We start from the raw sequence: 21,971 nt of genomic DNA on the forward strand, positions 1-21,971 counted from the left end.
CTCCATCGATCAGAGTCACATCAATCATACCCCATCAATCAGAGTCATATCAATCACACCCCATCATCAGCGTCAAATCAATCACTCTTCATTGATCAGCGTCACATCAATCACACCCCATCAATCAAAGTCTCATCAATCATATCCCATCAATCAGCGTCACATCAATCACACCCCATCAATCAGTGTTACATCAATCACACCCCATCAATCAGCGTCACATCATCACACCCCATCAATCAGAGTCACATCAATCACACCCCATCAATCAGCGTCAAATCAATCTCACTGATATTCAGCGTCACATCAATCACACTCCAATCAGCATCACATCAATCACACGCATCAATCAGCGTCACATCAATCACACTTCTTCAATCAGTGTCCCGTCAATCACTCTCCATCAATAAGTGTCAAGTCAATCATTTCCATCAGTCAGAGTCAAATCAGTCACACCCCATCAATCAGCGACACATCCCATCAATCCGAGTCACATCAATCACACCCTAAAAATCAGAGTCACATATATCACACTCCATCAATCAGCGTCACATCAATCATACCCCATCAATCGTTATCATTTCGATCCCACCCACCAATCAGCTTCACATCGATCGGAGTCACATCAATCACACTCCATCAATCAAATTCACGTCAATCACACTCCATCAATCGGTGTCACATAACTCACACCCCATCAATCAGCAGCATATCAATGACTCTCCGTCAATCAGTGTCACATAAATCACAGCCCATCAATCAGCTTCACACGAACCACACATCATAAACCAGTGTCGCATCAATCCCACTCCATCAATTAGTGTCATATCAACCACCCCCCCATCAATCAGCGTCACATCAATCACACCCTATAACTTAGCATCACATCAATCACTACCCTATCAATCAGAGTCACATCAATCACACTCCATCAATCAGCGTCACATCAATCATACCCCATCAATCGTTATAATTTTGATCCCACCCACCAATCAGCGTCACATCAATCACACCCCATCAAGTAGCGTGACATCAATCACACTCCATCGATCAGCGTCACATCAATCACACCCCATCAATCAGCATCACATCAATCACACTCCATCAATCAGCGTCACATCAATCACACCCCATCAATCAGCATCACATCAATCACACCCCATCAATCAGCGTCACATCAATCACACCCCATCAAGTAGCGTGACATCAATCACACTGCATCGATCAGCGTCACATCAATCACACCCCATCAATCAGCATCACATCAATCACACCCCATCAATCAGAGTCACATCAATCACACCCCATCAATCAGTGTCACACCAATCACACCCCATCAATCAGAGTCACATCAATCACACTCCATCAATCAGTGGCACATCAATCACACCCCATCAATCAGCTTTACATCACTCACACTCCATCGATCAGCGTCACATCAATCACACCCCATCAATCAACGTCACATCAATCACACCCCATCAGTCAGAATCACATCAATCACACCCCTCAATCAGCATCACATCAATCACACCCCATCAATCAGATTCACATCAATCACAGCCCAACAATCTGCGTCACATCAATCACACCCCATCAATCGGCGTCACATAACTCACACCCCATCAATCAGCAGCATATCAATGACTCTCCATCAATCAGTGTCACATAAATCACAGCCCATCAATCAGCTTCACACGAACCACACATCATCAACCAGTGTCGCATCAATCCCACTCCATCAATTAGTGTCATATCAACCACCCCCCATCAATCAGCGTCACATCAATCATACCCCATCAATCGTTATAATTTCGATCCCACCCACCAATCAGCTTCACATCAATCACACCCCATCAAGTAGCGTGACATCAATCACACTCCATCGATCAGCGTCACATCAATCACACCCCATCAATCAGCATCACATCAATCACACCCCATCAATCAGCATCACATCAATCACACTCCATCAATCAGCGTCACATCAATCACACCCCATCAATCAGAGTCACATCAATCACACCCCATCAATCAGCGTCACATCAATCACACCCCATCAAGTAGCGTGACATCAATCACACCCCATCAATCAGCATCACATCAATCACACCCCATCAATCAGAGTCACATCAATCACACCCCATCAATCAGTGTCACACCAATCACACCCCATCAATCAGAGTCACATCAATCACACTCCATCAATCAGTGGCACATCAGTCACACCCCATCAATCAGCGGCATATCAATGACTCTCCGTCAATCAGTGTCACATAAATCGCGGCCCATCAATCAGCTTCACGCTAACCACACAACATCAACCAGTGTCGCATCAATTCCACTCCATCAATCAGTGTCACATCAATCACACCCAATCAATCAGAGTCATATCAATCACACCCCATCAATCAGCATCACATCAATCACACCCTATAATTTAGCGTCACATCAATCACTACTCTATCAATCAGAGTCACAAGAATCACACTCCATCACTCAGTGTCACATTAGTTACACCCCGTCAATCAGTATCACATCAATCACTCTCCATCAATCAGAATCAAATCATCACAGCTCATCAATCAGCATCACACCAATCACACGCATCAATCAGCATCACATCAATCACACGCACCAGTCAGCTTCACTTCGATCACACCCATCGATCAGAGTCACATCAATCAGATTGCATCAATCAGCATCACATCAATCAAACCTAATCAGTCAGCGTCACATCAATCACTCTACATCAATCAAAGTAACATCAATCACACCCCATCAATCAGTGTCATATCAATCCCACTCCATCAATCAGCGTCACATCAATCACTCTCCATCAATCAGCTTCACATCACTCATGCAATATCAATCAGAGTCACATCAACAACACACCATCAACCAGTATCACATCAGTGACACTCCATTAATCAGCATCACATCAATCACACCCCATCAATCAGCATGACATCAATCACTCTTCATCAATCAGTGTCACATAAATCACACCCCATCAATCGGAGTCACATCAATCAGACCCCATCGATCAGAGTCACATCAATCACACTCCATCAATCAGATTCATGTCAATCACACCTCATCAATCAGAGTCACATCAATCACACTCCATCAATCAGAGTCATATCAATGACACCCCTTCAATCAGCGTCATATCAATCACACCCCATCAATCAGCGTTACATCAATCACATCCCATCAAGTAGCGTGACATCAATCACACTACATCGATCAGCGTCACATCAATCACACCCCATCAATCAGCGTCACATCAATCACACGCCATCAATCAGAATCACATCAATCACACTCCATCAATCAGCATCACATCAATCACACTCCATCAATCAGTGTCACATCAATCACACCCCATCAATCAGCGTCACTTCAATCACACCCCATCAATCAGATTCACATCAATCACACCCCATCAATCAATGTCACACCAATCACACCCCATCAATCAGAGTCACATCAATCACACTCCATCAATCAGTGGCACATCAATCACACTCCATCACTCAGAGTCACATCAATCACACCCCATCAATCAGCATCACATCAATCACACCCCATCAATCAGAGTCACATCAATCACACCCCATCAATCAGCCTCACATCAATCACATCCCATCAATCAGAGTCACATCAATCACACTCCGTCAATCAGAGTCACATCAATGACACCTCATCAATCAGAGTCACATCAATCACACCCCATCAGTCAGCGTCAAATCAATCAGACCATATCAATCAGAGACACATCAACCACACACCATCAACCAGTGTCACATCAATCACATCCAACAATCAATGTCACATCAATCACTCCCCATCAATCAGCGTCAAATCAATCACACCGATCATTCAGCGTCACATCAATCACACTCCAATCAGCATCACATCAATCACACGCATCAATCAGCGTCACATCAGTCACACTTCTTCAATCAGTGTCGTGTCAATCACTCTCCATCAATCAGTGTCACGTCAATCACTCTCCATCAGTCAGAGTCAAATCAGTCACACCCCTTCAATCAGCAACACATCCCATCAATCCGAGTCACATCAATCACACCCTAAAAGTCAGAGTCACATCAGTCATACCCCATCAATCGTTATCATTTCGATCCCACCCACCAATCAGCTTCACATCGATCGGAGTCACACTCCATCAATCAAATTCACGTCAATCACACTCCATCAATCGGCGTCACATAACTCAAACCCCATCAATCAGCAGCACATCAATGACTCTCCGTCAATCAGTGTCACGTAAATCACAGCCCATCAATCAGCTTCACGTGAACCACACATCATCAACCAGTTTCGCATCAATCCCACTCCATCAATCAGCGTCACATCAATCACACCCTATAACTTAGCGTCACATCAATCACTACCCTATCAATCAGAATCACAACAATCACACTTCATCAATCAGCCTCACATCAATCACACCCCATCAATCAGTGTCACATCAATCACTCTCCATCAATCAGAATTAAATCAATCACAGCCCATCAATCAGAGTCACATCAATCACATGCATCAATCAGCATCACATCGATCACACCCATCGTTCAGAGTCACATCAATCAGATTGCATCAATCAGCATGACGGCAATCACACCCCATCAATCAGCGTCACATCAATCAGCCGATAATAAATCAGCGTCCCCTCAAACACACTCCATCAATCAGAGTCATATCAACCACATCCTGTCAATCAGCGTCACATGAATGACTTTCCTTCAATCAGAGTCATGTCAACCACACCCCATCAATCAGCAGCACATCAATCACACCCCATCAATCAGAGTCACATCAATCATTCTTCATCAATCAGCATCACATCAGGCTCACTCCAATCAGCATCACATCAATTAATCTCCATCAATCAGCATCACATCAATCACGGCCCTTCAATCAGCGTCGCATCAATCAATCTCCATCAATCAGTGTCACATCAATGACACCCCATCAATCAGCGTGACATCAATCACTCTCCATCAATCAGCATCACTTCAGTCACACTCCATCAATTAGCATCACATCAATCAATCTCCTTCAATCAGCATTACGTCAATCACACCCCATCAATCAGCATCACATCAATCACGCCTCTTCAATCAGAGTCGCATGAATCACACTCCATCAATCAGCGTCACATCAATATCACCCCATCAATCAGCGTCACATTAATCACACCCCATCAACCAGAGTCGTATGAAACACACTCCATCAATCAGCTTGACCTCAAACACATCCGATCAATCAAAGTCATATCAATCACACCCCATCAATCAGCGTCACATCAATCACACTGATCAATCAGTGTCACATCAATCACATGCATCAATCAGCATCACATCAATCACTCCCCGTCAATCAGTGTCACGTCAATCACTCTCCATCAATCAGAGTCAAATCAATCACACCCCATCAATCAGCAACACATCCCATCAATCAGCATCACATCAATCACACCCTAACAATCAGAGTCACATCAATAACACCCCATCAATCAGCTTCACAGCAGTCATACTCCATCAATCAGTGTCACATCAATCATACCCATCAATCGTCATCATATCATTCCCACGCATCAATCAGTGTCACATCAATCACACCCCATCAATCAGTGTCACATCAATCACTCTCCATCAATCAGCTTTACATCACTCAGACAATATCAATCAGACTCACATCAATAACACACCATCAACCAGTGTCACATCAACCACACCCTATCAATCAGCAACACATCAATCACACCCCATCAACCACGTCACATCAACCGCACCCCATCAATCAGCGTCACATCAATCACACTCCATCAATCAGAGTCACATTAATCACACCCCATCAATCAGCGTGACATCAACCACACCCCATCAAGCAGCGTCACATCCAGCACATTCCATCAATCAACATCACATCAATCACACTCCATCAATCAGCATCACATTAATCACACTCCATCAATCAGCATCACATCAATCACACTCCATCAATCAGCATCACATCAATCACACCCCATCAATCAGAGTCACATTAATCACACCCCATCAATCAGCGTGACATCAACCACACCCCATCAAGCAGCGTCACATCCAGCACATTCCATCAATCAACATCACATCAATCACACTCCATCAATCAGCATCACATTAATCACACTCCATCAATCAGCATCACATCAATCACACTCCATCAATCAGCATCACATCAATCACACCCCATCAATCAGCACCACATCAATCACACCCTATCATTTAGCATCACATCAAGCACTACCCTATCAGTCAGAGTCACAACAATCACACCCCATCAATCAGAATCAAATCAATCACACCACATCAATCAGCACCACATCAATCACATCCTATCATTTAGTGTCACATCAAACACTACCCTATCAATCAGAGTCACAACAATCACACTCCATCAATCAGTGTCACACCAATCACTCACCATCAATCAGAATCAAATCAATCACACCCACCAATTAGCTTCACATCAATCACACCCATCGATCAGAGTAACATCAACCATAGCCCATCCATCAGCAATACATCAATCACACTCCAGTAATCAGCATTACATCAATCATACTCCATCAATCAGTGTCACATCAATCACACTCCATCAATCAGTGTCACATCAATCACACTCCATCAATCAGCTTTACATCACTCAGACAATATCAATCAGAGTCACATCACTCAGACAATATCAATCAGAGTCACATTAACAACACACCATCAATCAGAGTCACATCAATCACACTCCATCAATCACCTTCACATCACTCAGACAATATCAATCAGAGTCACATCAATCACACCCCATCAATCAGAGTCACATCAATCACACCCCATCAATCACCTTCACATCACTCAGACAATATCAATCAGTCACATCAATCACAATCCATCATTCAGCGTCACATCAATCACACCCCATCAATCTGCGTCACATCAATCACACTCCATCAATCACCTTCACATCACTCAGACAATATCAATCAGAGTCACATCAATCACACCCCATCAATCAGTGTCACATCAATCACACTCTATCATTCAGCGTCACATCAATCACACCCCATCAATCAGCATCACATCAATCACACCCCATCAATCAGCATCACATCAATCACACCCCATCAATCAGCATCACATCAATCACACTCCATCAGTCAGTGTCCCATTAATCACACCCCATCACTCAGCATCATATTGATCCCACCCACCAATCAGCTTCACATCGATCACACCCCATCAATCAGCATCACATCAATCACACCCCATCAGCCACAGTCACATTACTCATACGCCATCAAGCACAGTCATATCACTCACACCCCCTCAACCACCATCACATTGTTCACAACCCATCAACAACAGTCACACCACTCACGCCCCATCAATCGCAGTCACATTGCTCACACCCCATCAACCACAGTCATATCACTCACACCCCATCAATCACAGTCACATCACTCACACCCCATCAATCACAGTCACATCACTCACACCCCATCAATCACAGTCACATCTCTCACGCCCCATCAACCACAGTCACATCACTCACGCCCCATCAACCACAGTCACATCACTCCTACCCCATCACAGTCACATCACTCACACCCCATCAATCACAGTCACATCACTCACACCCCATCAATCACAGTCACATCACTCACACCCCATCAATCACAGTCACATCACTCACACCCCATCAATCACAGTCACATCTCTCACGCCCCATCAACCACAGTCACATCACTCACGCCCCATCAACCACAGTCACATCACTCACACGCCCTCAACCACAGTTGCTTCACTCCCACGCCATCAACCACAGTCACATTGCTCACACCCCATCAACCACAGTCACATCACTTATGTCCCATCAATCACAGTCACATCGCTGACAGCCCATCAACAACAGTGACATCACTAATGCCTCATCAATCACAGTCATATCGCTGACACTCCATCAACAACAGTCACATCACTCACAGCCCATCAATCAGTTACATCGCTCACACCCCCTCAACAACAGTCACATCATTCACACCCATCAATCACAGTCACATTGCTCACACCCCCTCAACAACAGTCACATCACTCATGCCCCAATCATCACATTCACATCTCTCACACCCCATCAATTACAGTCACATCGTTGAAATCCCATCAACAACAGTCACAGCACTCACGCACCATCAATCACAGTCACATCACTGACACTCCACCAACAACAGTCACATCACTCACACCCCATCAACCACAGCCACATCACTCACGCCCTATCAATCAAAGTCACATCGCTGACACCCCATCAACCACAGTCACATCACTCACGCCCTATCAATCAAAGTCACATCGCTGACACCCCATCAACAACAGTCACATCACTCACACCCCAGCAATCACAGTCACATCACTCAATCACGTCAGTGATGGAAGGGGTCATCAAGGAAGGTTATCAGGCAATAAAAAAGAAAAATGGGAGACGGTGGTGTAGTTGCAATATCTCTGGACTTGTAATCCAGACATTCCGGCTAATGCTTGGAGACACGGGTTCAAATACCACCATGACTGCTAGTGGAATTTAAAGTCAATGAATTTGATCTTGGGTTCACTATTAAATCTGCTGTCCCCACCTGGCCTGGCCTATGTGTGACTCCACAGCAATGCGTTGACTCTTAACTGTGTTCCAAAATGGCCTGAGTGCTATTAGGCGTGGCCACAATCATGAATAATGGAGAAGATGGTGGCCATCTGCCTTTTTGAACCACAGACTCTAATTAAATATTGAAAGGTATGTAACAGAGGTCATTGTTTTAATGAATGAAGTGCTGTGTGAATCCTGGGATTCCCGCTGTGGGGTTTGATGGACTTTCACTCTTGGACCCACTTTCTGGGTCAATTCATCTACTTCTATCGTCAAACTTCTTTTACACCGAATTTCTCAATCTCTTGTCTGCAGCTGCAGCATTTAATCAGACACACTTCCAAAATCATTCTAAATACCTTATTTTATTAAATAAAATGTATAATATCCATGTGAAGTAATGTTAGAATCGTTAAATTTTCTAAATTAATAAATCTTATTCTTCCTCTTCGCCCTTTCTGTCCAGTGATGAAGAATCGATGCCCACCTCTTCATAATCCTTCTCGAGTGAGGCCATGTCTTCCCGTGCATCCTGGAACTCCCCTTCCTCCAGACCCTCCCCCACGTACCAGTGGACAAAGGCCCGTTTGGCGTACATCTTATCGAATTTGAGGTTCAGGCGGGTCCAAGCCAAGGAAATGGCGGTGGTGTTGCTCAGCATACAGAGGGCCCGCTGCACCTTGGCCAGGTCACCCCCTGGTACCACCGTCGGGGGCTGGTAGTTGATGCCAACCTGTTGGGGAGAAGCAAATTTGTTCTATTTCAGTTACGTACGACGCAGCCTCAAAAATCAGACCTCGGAGCCGCCCGTTACTTTTCAGACAGACACATTTCTCAATGTGTTTGTGTCTTTCCCTGTACAAACACCGAGATCTGCTTATTCCCTGGGCTCTTCCCCCAGATCCAAGCTGCAGTTTGTGATGGGCGGGACTGCATTCAGGAGCAAATTCATTCTTTATCACAGAGACCGGGGAGAGGCCTCTCGTGTCAAGAAGCCTCTTCCTAGTTTCAGGACGGGATTTCTCCTGGAACATTCTGGGCAGCAGTCAATGGAGTGAACTCAAGAGAATTCCGCCTCAAGCCTCTCTTTGAGGGCTTCTCTGTCACCAGGAATGGGAAGAGCCTGTTCCATGACTGAGCCGGACTGAATAGAATATTGTTCACATCTGTTATCAGATTGACACAATCCACAATTCCCTGGACTCTTGGATTGAGGACAAACTCCACACTTACCTTGAACCCAGTCGGGCACCAGTCAACAAACTGGATCGAGCGCTTGCTCTTGATGGTGGCGATGGCAGCGTTCACATCCTTGGGCACCACATCTCCCCGGTACAACATGCAGCAAGCTATGTACTTGCCCTGGCGAGGGTCACACTTCACCATCTGGTTGGCTGGTTCAAAGCAGGCGTTGGTGATCTCCGGCACCGAGAGTTGTTCGTGGTAAGCCTTCTCGGCTGAAATAAGGGGCGCGAAAGTTGCCAGAGGGAAGTGGATGCGGGGATATGGGACCAGGTTGGTTTGGAACTCAGTCAGGTCCACATTGAGGGCACCGTCGAACCGGAGCGAGGCCGTGATGGACGACACTACCTGTCCAAGAAGTCGGTTGAGGTTGGTGTAGGTTGGTCTCTCAATGTCCAGGTTACGCCGACATACATCATAAATGGCCTCATTGTCCACCATGAAGGCGCAGTCAGAGTGCTCGAGGGTGCAGTGGGTGACCAGCACAGAATTGTATGGCTCAACCACCGCAGTGGAGATCTGGGGAGCAGGGTAAACGGAAAACTCCAGCTTGGATTTCTTGCCATAGTCGACGGAGAGTCTTTCCATCAGGAGGGAAGTAAAGCCGGAGCCGGTCCCACCCCCAAAACTGTGGAAGACGAGGAACCCCTGCAGTCCTGTGCACAGATCAGCCTGTGGGGAAAAGCACACCCAACGCATCAAACAGGCAACAGGCAACGGAATCAGTCCTCAAAAGGGCAGTGGATTCGATACATGAGCAATTGTCCTCACGGTCCCTGCTGAGATGGCGCAATGGGAGCGTGGGAGTTGGAGCAGTGGGAGCCTGGGAAATGCAATCATGGACATTGTGGCGGAGGGAGTGGGGAACCAGGGTGAAGCAGCTCAGAGAGTACTGATGTGAGAGGCGTGGGGCTGGGAAGAGGGAGCAGGGACAATCAGGCACCGGGAAATGCCGATTGCACAGGATGCCTGCAAGGATTTAGAATTCCTTGCAAAAATTCCTTCCTGAATCCCTGTGTTTCTCATCGCCAGTAGTTTGAGCGGAATACAGAGTTAGAAGCTTGTTCTCGGTCTGGGTGGGGCACTGCTGGAGGACAATCTTCCTCCTGATATAGATCTCATGCGATTGAAATGAGGCGGCTTATAGAAAGGACAGGAAACATAACGTCTCCGATTCACCGAACAGAGCCACCCATGGGTGCATCTCCTTCACTGGGACCACCCAGAATCAATATCCTGGTGAATCTGGGGCGGAAAATGCTGGAGCACTAAACCGAGAGGACCTACCACCTTGCGGACGCGGTCCAAGACCAGATCCACGATCTCCTTGCCGATGGAGCAGTGACCCCGGGCGTAGTTATTAGCCGCATCCTCCTTGCCAGTGATGAGCTGCTCGGGATGAAAGAGCTGTCGGTAGGTGCCTGTGCGGACCTCATCTGGAGACAGGGAACAGAGATTTAACAACAGGAACAGAGAACTCAGGCCACATTTCACTGAGTTTAGTGAGAACACGGACTGAGCAACCCCATCAACAATCTCTCCTCTTACCAATCACAGTGGGCTCCAGGTCTATAAACACGGCTCGGGGAACGTGTTTCCCTGCCCCCGTTTCACTGAAGAAAGTGTTGAAGGAGTCGTCACCACCTCCGATGGTCTTGTCACTGGGCATCTGCCCATCAGGCTGGATCCCATGCTCCAGGCAATACAGCTCCCAGCAAGCGTTTCCGATCTGTACACCGGCCTGGCCAATGTGGATTGACAGACACTCACGCTAAAGAGGGTACAAGAGGTGGTTATTGACACAGGATGGAGAGGGATACTTTATACATTTAGTCTGGTGATGGATGGAGAAGGGTCTGGGGTCCGCTCCTGTATCCTGTGGATCCCATCCAATCCCCACTATAACTCTATTCTACCTCGATCTACTGTCCATGGAAATCCGGCCATGTCCTGGAAAACCCGATCCTTGTGACTGCTCTGTGTGATTTCCCATTCCTACTGCAGCACGGGAAACAGGAAACCCAACCGTCCCTCCCACAATGACCATGGATCCTGTAACCACACTGCACATCTCCCTATCCATGTTGATCCCCATTTTCCGATGGATTTGTGCTCCGTGTGACCCTCCTTCTCCTTGTATTTTCACCCTCCCACGGGACCTCTTTTCGTCTCCTTTATATCCCGCCCCACCATGTGGAATTCACTTCTCCCACTGTGGATCCCTCTTCCCTACTTGGGGATTGCATCTCTTCCTGTGGGTCTCTGGCTCGCTCTATATCTTGGATTCCACACTCGGTTACAGATCCTGCTCTCTCCCTGTTGATCCCCCTCTACCGAGTGAGCACTCCCTGTTTGTGCTACACGTTCCATTCGCCATTACTCAATGCTCACTCACCATGATGCCCTTTTATTCTCACAACTCCTCACAATGTGTTGCGTCCGTTCCCGCTCGCGCTATTTATACCAAATTCTATGAAGCCAACTCGAGTTCCGATTGGTCAGTGAGAACAAAGTGCTCCGGTTGCTTGGGGAAACATCAACATAAAATGGAATTTCGGTGCACAGCGCTGATTGGTTGCTTTGTGTAAAAGGAGGAGCCAAGTGATGGTCACAATTGGTGATGGGAGGAGCTTTAGACAACGAGAGAGACGAGCTTTGTCGATCAGTCTCCCACCTCAAAGTGCCATCAATCAGAGCCCTACATTCAGACCTCCTATTGAGACAGTATCCATCCGACCCCCGTCAATCAGACCCGATAATAAACAACCCATTCTAACATTCTAAAGGAGCAGATCGCTGTCTGTCAAACCCCGATATATCTGTCCACTCTCCCTCAAACCTTTTTCAGTTTGGCGGCCTTCCATCAGAAACCTGTCTGTCAGAACTGATACAACCAGATATAAAAACAAAAAACAGCGGATGCTGGACATCCAAAACAAAAACAGAATTACCTGGAAAAACTCAGCAGGTCTGGCAGCATCGGTGGCGAAGAAAAGAGTTGATGTTTCAAGTCCTCATGACCCTTCAACAGAACTGAGTAAATATTAGGAGAGGGGTGAAATATAAGCTGGTTTAAGGTGGGGGGTTGGGGTTGGGGGGTGGGTGGGGGTAGGGGAGAGAAGTGGGAGGGGGAGGGTGGTGTGGTTGTAGGGACAAGCAAGCAGTGATAGGAGCAGATAATCAAAAGATGTCAACGACTGACAGGGCCCTGAACCGTGTCCGACCCATCTCCTGCGCATCCACCCTCACGCCTTCTCCTCCCTCCCAGAAACATGATAGGGTCCCCCTTGTCCTCACTTATTACCCCACCAGCGTCTGCATTCATAGGATCATCCTCCACCATTTCCGCCAACTCCAGCATGATGCCACCACCAAACACATCTTCCCTTCACCACGCCCCCCCCCCGCCGTGGCGGCATTCCGTAGGGATCGTTCCCTCCGGGACACCCTGGCACTCCTCCATCACCCTCTACCCCTCAACCCCCACCTATGGCACCTCCCCATGCCCACACAAAAGATGTAACACCTGCCCCTTCACTTCCTCTCTCCTCACCGTCCAAGGGCCCAAACACTCCTTTCTAATGAAGCAGCATTTCACTTGCATTTCCCCCAACTTAGTCTACTGTATTTGTTGCTCCCAATGCGGTCTCCTCTACATTGGAGAGACCAAACGTAAACTGGGCGACCGCTTTGCAGAACACCTTCCATCTGTCTGCAAGAAAGACCCAAACCTCCCTGTCGCTTGCCATTTTAACACTCCACCCTGCTCTCTTGCCCACATGTCTGTCCTTGGCTTGCTGCATTGTTCCAGTGAAGCCCAACGCAAACTGGAGGAACAGCACCTCCTCTTCCGACTAGGCACTTTACAGCTTTCCGGACTGAATATTGAATTCACCAACTTTTGATCTTGAACTCCCTCCTCCATCCCCACCCCCTTTCCATTTCTTCCCCCTTCCTTTTATTTTTTCCAATAATTTATATAGATTTTTCTTTTCCCACCGATTTCCATAATTTTTAAATCTTTTATGCCCTGCTAGTCTTTCCACCCCACCCCCACTAGCGCTGTAACCTGAGTGCCCTGCCATCCATTCTTAATTAGCACATTCGTTTGTTCTTTTGTCTGTGACATCTTTTGATTATCTTCTCCTATCACTGCTTGCTTCTCCCAACAACCACACCACCACCCACCCCACCACTTCTCTCACCCCACCCTCCCCCACTTTAAACTAGCTTATATTTCACCCCTGTCCTAATATTCACTCAGTTCTGTTGAAGGGTCATGAGGAATTGAAATATCAACTTTGTTCTTCTCTGCCGATGCTGCCAAACCTGCTGAGATTTTCAAGGTAATTCTGAAACAACCAGACCACATCCATCAGACATAATCTATTCAATCAGAATCTATCAAACCCCATCCGCCAGACACAGTCCATTCAATCAGAGTCTATCAGACCCCATAATTAATTTCCCTGCAACCATATTCATGTCCCGCATTCTGCATTTATCACATCCCGTTTAATATCATTCTGCTCTCATGTATCTGAAAAGCATCCTTCAGACTCACAACTCTCTACAACTAATTGTGCTCTTATTGTGTGTCACAGCGCATGTGTTCACTGTGGATGCATCATACCAATATCTGCCTGGTCCCATTAATCAGCTGGCTGCTCATCAGGCCCTATTAGACTCTATCCAACACAGTAATGCACCAGAGACTCACTTAACAAGACCCACAATTTCATAGTTGGTGTTTTAGATACTGGTCCGCCAGGGTCCCACACCTTCCTGTCTTCTATGCATCAGGCATCATTAAGGGAACACTACCTACCAGAGCTGCATATATCAGCCCACATATCTGGGCCTGAATTTTACACTCTGAATTGCTTGTGGTCCCCGACAGAGCCCGAGGGCCAGGAAGAACACAGAAATTCTCAACGGAGGCACAGATGAGATTATGCCACCCCAAGCATAAACACACAGCAATCAGAGTCACATCAATCACACCCCATCAATCTGAATGAGATCAATCACACCCCATCACTCAGTCACATCAATCACACCCCATCAATCAGAGTCACATCAATCACACACCATCAATCTGAATGACATCAATTACACCCCATCACTCAGAGTCACATTAATCACACCCCATCAATCAGAGTCACATCAATCACACCCCATCAATCAGAATGACATCAATCACACCCCATCAATCAGAGTCACATCAATCACACTCCATCAATCAGAGTCACATCAATCACACCCCATCAATCAGAGTCACATCAACCACACCCCGTCAATCAGAGTCACATCAATCACACCACATCACTCAGAGTCACATCAATCAAACCCCATCACTCAGAGTCATATCAATCACATCTCATCAATCAGCATCACATCAATCACTCTCCATCAATCAATGTCATATCAAACACACCCCATCAATCAGAGTCACATCAATCACACCCCATCAATCAGAATGACATCAATCACACCCCATCAATCAGAGTCACATCAATCACACTCCATCAATCAGAGTCACATCAATCACACCCCATCAATCAGAGTCACATCAACCACACCCCATCAATCAGAGTCACATCAATCACACCCCATCAATCAGAGTCACATCAATCACACCCCATCAATCAGAGTCACATCAATCACACTCCATCAATCAGAGTCACATCAATCACACTCCATCAATCAGCGTCATATCAATCACACCCCATCAATCAGTGTCACATCAATCACACCCCATCAATCAGTGTCACATCAATCACACCCCATCAATCAGTGTCATATCAATCACATCTCATCAATCAGCATCACATCAATCACTCTCCATCAATCAATGTCATATCAAACACACCCCATCAATCAGAGTCACATCAATCACACCCCATCAATCAGAATGACATCAATCACACCCCATCAATCAGAGTCACATCAATCACACTCCATCAATCAGAGTCACATCAATCACACCCCATCAATCAGAGTCACATCAACCACACCCCATCAATCAGAGTCACATCAATCACACCCCATCAATCAGAGTCACATCAATCACACCCCATCAATCAGAGTCACATCAATCACACCTCATCAATCAGAGTCACATCAACTACACCCCATCAATCAGAGTCACATCAATCACACCACATCAATCAGCGTCACATCAATCACACCACATCACTCAGAGTCACATCAATCAAACCCCATCAATCAGAGTCACATCAATCACACTCCATCAATCAGCGTCATATCAATCACACCCCATCAATCACACCCCATCAATCAGAGTCACATCAATCACACTCCATCAATCAGCGTCATATCAATCACACCCCATCAATCAGTGTCACATCAATCACACCCCATCAATCAGAGTCACATCAATCATACCCCATCAATCAGCGTCACATCAATCACACCCCATCAATCAGAGTCACATCAATCACACCCCATCAATCAGCGTCACATCAATCACACTCCATCACTCAGGGTCACATCAATCACACCCGATCAATCAGAGACATATCAAAGACACCTCATCAATCAGCATCACATCAATCACATCCCATCAATCACAGTCACATCAATAACGCCCCCTCAATCAGATTGACAGCAATCACACCCCAGTGGTGGCAGAGACTTAGTGGCATTGTCACTGGGCTGGTAATCCAAAAACGGAGGTAATGATTTCGGATCCATCCAGAGCAAATGGTGGAACTTGTATTCAAAAATCTGTAATTAAAAGTCATTGTTGTTAAAAAAAAAACTCTCTTATACATTAATGTCGTTTGGAGAATAAAATCTATAGTCCTTACCTGGTCTGGCCTACATGTGCCTCCAGATACTCAGTAATGTGGTTGACTCGTAAGTGCCCTCTGAATTGGCCTAGCAAGCCACTCAGATGCATCAAACCTCTACAAAGTGAATACAAAGGAATGAAATCGGACGGACCACCTGGCATCAATGTAGGCACTGGAAACGACAAAAAAATCTTAGCCCTGTCGACCCTGCAAAGTTCTCCTTACTAACATCTAGGGGCTAGTTCTAAAATTGGGAGAGCTGTCTCAGCCTAGTCAAGCAATAGTTGACATAATCATTCTCAAGGAATCATAATTGACAGATCATGTCCCAGAAACTAGCATTATCATTGCTGGGTAAGAGGTGGCAGCAAAGTGGTATACAGTCGGGAAGGATTTGCCCTGGGAGTCCTCAACATCGACTCCAGCCCGCTCGAAGTCTCAAGGCATTAGGTCAAACATGGAAAAGAAAACCTCCTGTTCATTGCCACATACCTTCCTCCCACACCCCCACCCCCGCATTGCCGACTCCCCCTCCCCTCAGCTGATGAATCATTACTCCTCCATGTTGAACAACACTTGGAGGAAGCACTGAAGATGGCTAAGGGCACAGAATGTACCCTGGGTGGGGGACTTCAGTGTCCATCACCAAGAGTGGCTCGGTAGCACCACCACAGAATGAGTTGCCAGGACAAAGCAGGACAAATCCAACCTGACCAATTACCGACCCATGAATCTACTCTTTACTGTCAGTAAAGTGATGGAAGGGGTCATCAACAGTGTTATCAAGCAATACAGAGAGAAAAATGGGAGACGGTGGTGTAGTTGCAATATCTCTGGACTTGTAATCCAGACATTCAGGCTAATGCTTGGAGACACGGGTTCAAATACCACCATGACTGCTAGTGGAATTTAAAGTCAATGAATTTGATCTTGGGTTCACTATTAAATCTGCTGTCCCCACCTGGCCTGGCCTATGTGTGACTCCACAGCAATGTGGTTGACTCTTAACTGTGTTCCAAAATGTCCTGAGTGCAATTAGGCGTGGCCACAACCATGAATAATGGAGAAGATGGTGGCCATCTGCCTTTTTGAACCACAGACTCTAATTAAATATTGAAAGGTATGTAACAGAGGCCAGTGTTTTAATGAATGAAGTGCTGTGTGAATCCTGGGATTCCCGCTGTGGGGTTTGATGGACTTTCACTCTTGGACCCACTTTCTGGGTCAATTCATCTACTTCTATCATCAAACTTCTTTTACACCGAATTTCTCAATCTCTTGTCTGCAGCTGCAGCATTTAATCAGACACACTTCCAAAATCATTCTAAATACCTTATTTTATTAAATAAAATGTATAATATCCATGTGAATTAAAGTTAAAGCCGTTAAATTTTCTAAATTAATAAATCTTATTCTTCCTCTTCGCCCTTTCTGTCCAGTGATGAAGAATCGATGCCCACCTCTTCATAATCCTTCTCGAGTGAGGCCATGTCTTCCCGTGCATCCTGGAACTCCCCTTCCTCCAGACCCTCCCCCACGTACCAGTGGACAAAGGCCCGCTTGGCGTACATCTTATCGAATTTGAGGTTCAGGCGGGTCCAAGCCAAGGAAATGGCGGTGGTGTTGCTCAGCATACAGAGGGCCCGCTGCACCTTGGCCAGGTCACCCCCTGGTACCACTGTCGGGGGCTGGTAGTTGATGCCAACCTGTTGGGGAGAAGCAAATTTGTTCTATTTCAGTTACGTACGACGCAGCCTCAAAAATCAGACCTCGGAGCCGCCCGTTACTTTTCAGACAGACACATTTCTCAATGTGTTTGTGTCTTTCCCTGTACAAACACCGTGATCTGCTTATTCCCTGGGCTCTTCCCCCAGATCCAAGCTGCAGTTTGTGATGGGCGGGACTGCATTCAGGAGCAAATTCAGTCTTTATCACAGAGACCGGGGAGAGGCCTCGCGTGTCAAGAAGCCTCTTCCTAGTTTCAGGACGGGATTTCTCCTGGAACATTCTGGGCAGCAGTCAATGGAGTGAACTCAAGAGAATTCCGCCTCAAGCCTCTCTTTGAGGGCTTCTCTGTCACCAGGAATGGGAAGAGCCTGTTCCATGACTGAGCCGGACTGAATAGAATATTGTTCACATCTGTTATCAGATTGACACAATCTACGATTCCCTGGACTCTTGGATTGAGCACAAACCCCACACTTACCTTGAACCCAGTCGGGCACCAGTCAACAAACTGGATCGAGCGCTTGCTCTTGATGGTGGCGATGGCAGCGTTCACATCCTTGGGCACCACATCTCCCCGGTACAACATGCAGCAAGCCATGTACTTGCCCTGGCGAGGGTCACACTTCACCATCTGGTTGGCCGGTTCAAAGCAGGCGTTGGTGATCTCCGGCACCGAGAGTTGCTCGTGGTAAGCCTTCTCGGCTGAAATAAGGGGCGCGAAAGTTGCCAGAGGGAAGTGGATGCGGGGATATGGGACCAGGTTGGTTTGGAACTCAGTCAGGTCCACATTGAGGGCACCGTCGAACCGGAGCGAGGCCGTGATGGACGACACTACCTGTCCAATAAGACGGTTGAGGTTGGTGTAGGTTGGTCTCTCAATGTCCAGGTTACGCCGACAGACGTCGTAAATGGCCTCATTGTCCACCATGAAGGCGCAGTCAGAGTGCTCGAGGGTGCAGTGGGTGACCAGCACAGAATTGTATGGCTCAACTACCGCAGTGGAGATCTGGGGAGCAGGGTAAACGGAAAACTCCAGCTTGGATTTCTTGCCATAGTCGACGGAGAGTCTTTCCATCAGGAGGGAAGTAAAGCCGGAGCCGGTCCCACCCCCAAAACTGTGGAAGACGAGGAACCCCTGCAGTCCTGTGCACAGATCAGCCTGTGGGGAAAAGCACACCCAACGCATCAAACAGGCAACAGGCAACGGAATCAGTCCTCAAAAGGGCAGTGGATTCGATACATGAGCAATTGTCCTCGCGGTCCCTGCTGAGATGGCGCAATGGGAGCGTGGGAGTTGGAGCAGTGGGAGCCTGGGAAATGCAATCATGGACATTGTGGCGGAGGGAGTGGGGAACCAGGGTGAAGCAGCTCAGAGAGTACTGATGTGAGAGGCGTGGGGCTGGGAAGAGGGAGCAGGGACAATCAGGCACCGGGAAATGCCGATTGCACAGGATGCCTGCAAGGATTTAGAATTCCTTCCAAAAATTCCTTCCTGAATCCCTGTGTTTCTCATCGCCAGTAGTTTGAGCGGAATACAGAGTTAGAAGCTTGTTCTCGGTCTGTTTAGGGCATTGCTGGAGGACATCCGATTGAAATGAGGCGGGTTATAGAAAGGACAGGAAACATAACATCTCCAATTCACCCAATAGAGCCAACCATGGGTGCATCTCCTTCACTGGGACCACCCAGAATCAATATCCTGGTGAATCTGGGGCGGAAAATGCTGGAGCACTAAACCGAGAGGACCTACCACCTTGCGGACGCGGTCCAAGACCAGATCCACGATCTCCTTGCCGATGGAGCAGTGACCCCGGGCGTAGTTATTAGCCGCATCCTCCTTGCCAGTGATGAGCTGCTCGGGGTGAAAGAGCTGTCGGTAGGTGCCTGTGCGGACCTCATCTGGAGACAGGGAACAGAGATTTAATAACAGGGACACAGAGAATTCAGGCCACATTTCACTGAGTTTAGTGAGAACACTGACTGAGCAACCCCATCAACAATCTCTCCTCTTACCAATCACAGTGGGCTCCAGGTCTATAAACACGGCTCGGGGAACGTGTTTCCCTGCCCCCGTCTCACTGAAGAAGGTGTTGAAGGAGTCGTCACCACCTCCGATGGTCTTGTCACTGGGCATCTGCCCATCCGGCTGGATCCCATGCTCCAGGCAATACAGCTCCCAGCAAGCGTTCCCGATCTGTACACCGGCCTGGCCAATGTGGATTGACAGACACTCACGCTGAAGAGGGTACAAGAGGTGGTTATTGACACAGGATGGAGAGTCATACTTTATACATTGATTCTGGTGATGGATGGAGAAGGGTCTGGGGTCCGCTCCTGTATCCTGTGGATCCCATCCAATCCCCATTATAACTCTATTCTACCTCGATCTACTGTCCATGGAAATCCGGCCATGTCCTGGAAAACCCGATCCTTGTGACTGCTCTGTGTGATTTCCCATTCCTACTGCAGCATGGGAAACAGGAAACCCAACCGTCCCTCCCACAATGACCATGGATCCTGTAACCACACTGCACATCTCCCTATCCATGTTGATCCCCATTTTCCGATGGATTTGTGCTCCGTGTGACCCTCCTTCTCCTTGTATTTTCACCCTCCCACGGGACCTCTTTTCGTCTCCTTTATATCCCGCCCCACCATGTGGAATTCACTTCTCCCACTGTGGATCCCTCTTCCCTACTTGGGGATTGCATCTCTTCCTGTGGGTCTCTGGCTCGCTCTATATCTTGGATTCCACACTCGGTTACAGATCCTGCTCTCTCCCTGTTGATCCCCCTCTACCGAGTGAGCACTCCCTGTTTGTGCTACACGTTCCATTCGCCATTACTCAATGCTCACTCACCATGATGCCCTTTTATTCTCACAACTCCTCACAATGTGTTGCGTCCGTTCCCGCTCGCGCTATTTATACCAAATTCTATGAAGCCAACTCGAGTTCCGATTGGTCAGTGAGAACAAAGTGCTCCGGTTGCTTGGGGAAACATCAACATAAAATGGAATTTCGGTGCACAGCGCTGATTGGTTGCTTTGTGTAAAAGGAGGAGCCAAGTGATGGTCACATTTGGTGATGGGAGGAGCTTTAGACAACGAGAGAGACGAGCTTTGTCGATCAGTCTCCCACCTCAAAGTGCCATCAATCAGAGCCCTACATTCAGACCTCCTATTGAGACAGTATCCATCCGACCCCCGTCAATCAGACCCGATAATAAACAACCCATTCTAACATTCTAAAGGAGCAGATCGCTGTCTGTCAAACCCCGATATATCTGTCCACTGTCCATCAAACCTTTTTCAGTTTGCGAACCTGTCTGTCAGACCTGAAACAACCAGACCCCATCCAACCGACACAATCCATTCAATCAGAATCTATCAAACCCCATCCGCCAGACACAGTCCATTCAATCAGAGTCTATCAGACCCATAATTAATTTCCCTGAAACCATATTCATGTCCCGCATT

The 21,971-nt window shown here is 47.1% G+C and overlaps 2 protein-coding genes across 3 annotated transcripts; both read right to left on the minus strand.

Moving 5' to 3' along the window:
- Positions 1–9,142: 9,142 nt before the first annotated feature.
- On the minus strand, positions 9,143–13,309 carry LOC121274217 (tubulin alpha-1C chain-like). Of its 2 annotated transcripts, none has more exons than XM_041181416.1 (5): positions 13,289–13,309; positions 11,497–11,719; positions 11,236–11,384; positions 9,940–10,620; positions 9,143–9,439 (listed from the first exon to the last, which is right to left on the minus strand). In XM_041181416.1, exons 1-5 carry the CDS (start codon positions 13,307–13,309, stop codon positions 9,143–9,145), a joined length of 1,371 nt encoding a protein of 456 aa, XP_041037350.1. The 2 variants fall into 2 exon arrangements, with proteins under 2 accessions (XP_041037350.1, XP_041037351.1); XM_041181417.1 differs by lacking the exon at positions 13,289–13,309 and adding an exon at positions 12,978–12,986.
- Positions 13,310–18,175: 4,866 nt separating this feature from the next.
- On the minus strand, positions 18,176–20,742 carry LOC121274218 (tubulin alpha-1A chain-like). The gene is made up of 4 exons (XM_041181418.1): positions 20,508–20,742; positions 20,245–20,393; positions 18,973–19,653; positions 18,176–18,472 (listed from the first exon to the last, which is right to left on the minus strand). Exons 1-4 carry the CDS (start codon positions 20,626–20,628, stop codon positions 18,176–18,178), a joined length of 1,248 nt encoding a protein of 415 aa, XP_041037352.1. The 5' UTR covers positions 20,629–20,742.
- Positions 20,743–21,971: the final 1,229 nt, after the last annotated feature.

This window comes from Carcharodon carcharias (assembly GCF_017639515.1).
Source record: "Carcharodon carcharias isolate sCarCar2 chromosome 35 unlocalized genomic scaffold, sCarCar2.pri SUPER_35_unloc_3, whole genome shotgun sequence".
In the NCBI taxonomy this organism is placed as follows: Eukaryota; Metazoa; Chordata; class Chondrichthyes; order Lamniformes; family Lamnidae; genus Carcharodon; species Carcharodon carcharias.

What these genes read in the sequence shown, in the direction of transcription:
- LOC121274217 (XM_041181416.1), bottom strand. Translation starts at nt 13,309, where the DNA reads ATGCTGGAGTTGGCGGAAATG. An exon ending in CCTGGAGCCCACTGTGATTG is followed by an intron (nt 11,385 to 11,496) that starts GTAAGAGGAGAG and finishes CCCTGTCTCCAG; the next exon opens with ATGAGGTCCGCACAGGCACC. An exon ending in TGGACCGCGTCCGCAAGGTG is followed by an intron (nt 10,621 to 11,235) that starts GTAGGTCCTCTC and finishes TTTTCCCCACAG; the next exon opens with GCTGATCTGTGCACAGGACT.
- LOC121274218 (XM_041181418.1), bottom strand. Translation starts at nt 20,628, where the DNA reads ATGCCCAGTGACAAGACCATCGGAGGTGGTGACGACTCCTTCAACACC. An exon ending in TGGACCGCGTCCGCAAGGTG is followed by an intron (nt 19,654 to 20,244) that starts GTAGGTCCTCTC and finishes TTTTCCCCACAG; the next exon opens with GCTGATCTGTGCACAGGACT. An exon ending in GGTGCCCGACTGGGTTCAAG is followed by an intron (nt 18,473 to 18,972) that starts GTAAGTGTGGGG and finishes TCTCCCCAACAG; the next exon opens with GTTGGCATCAACTACCAGCC.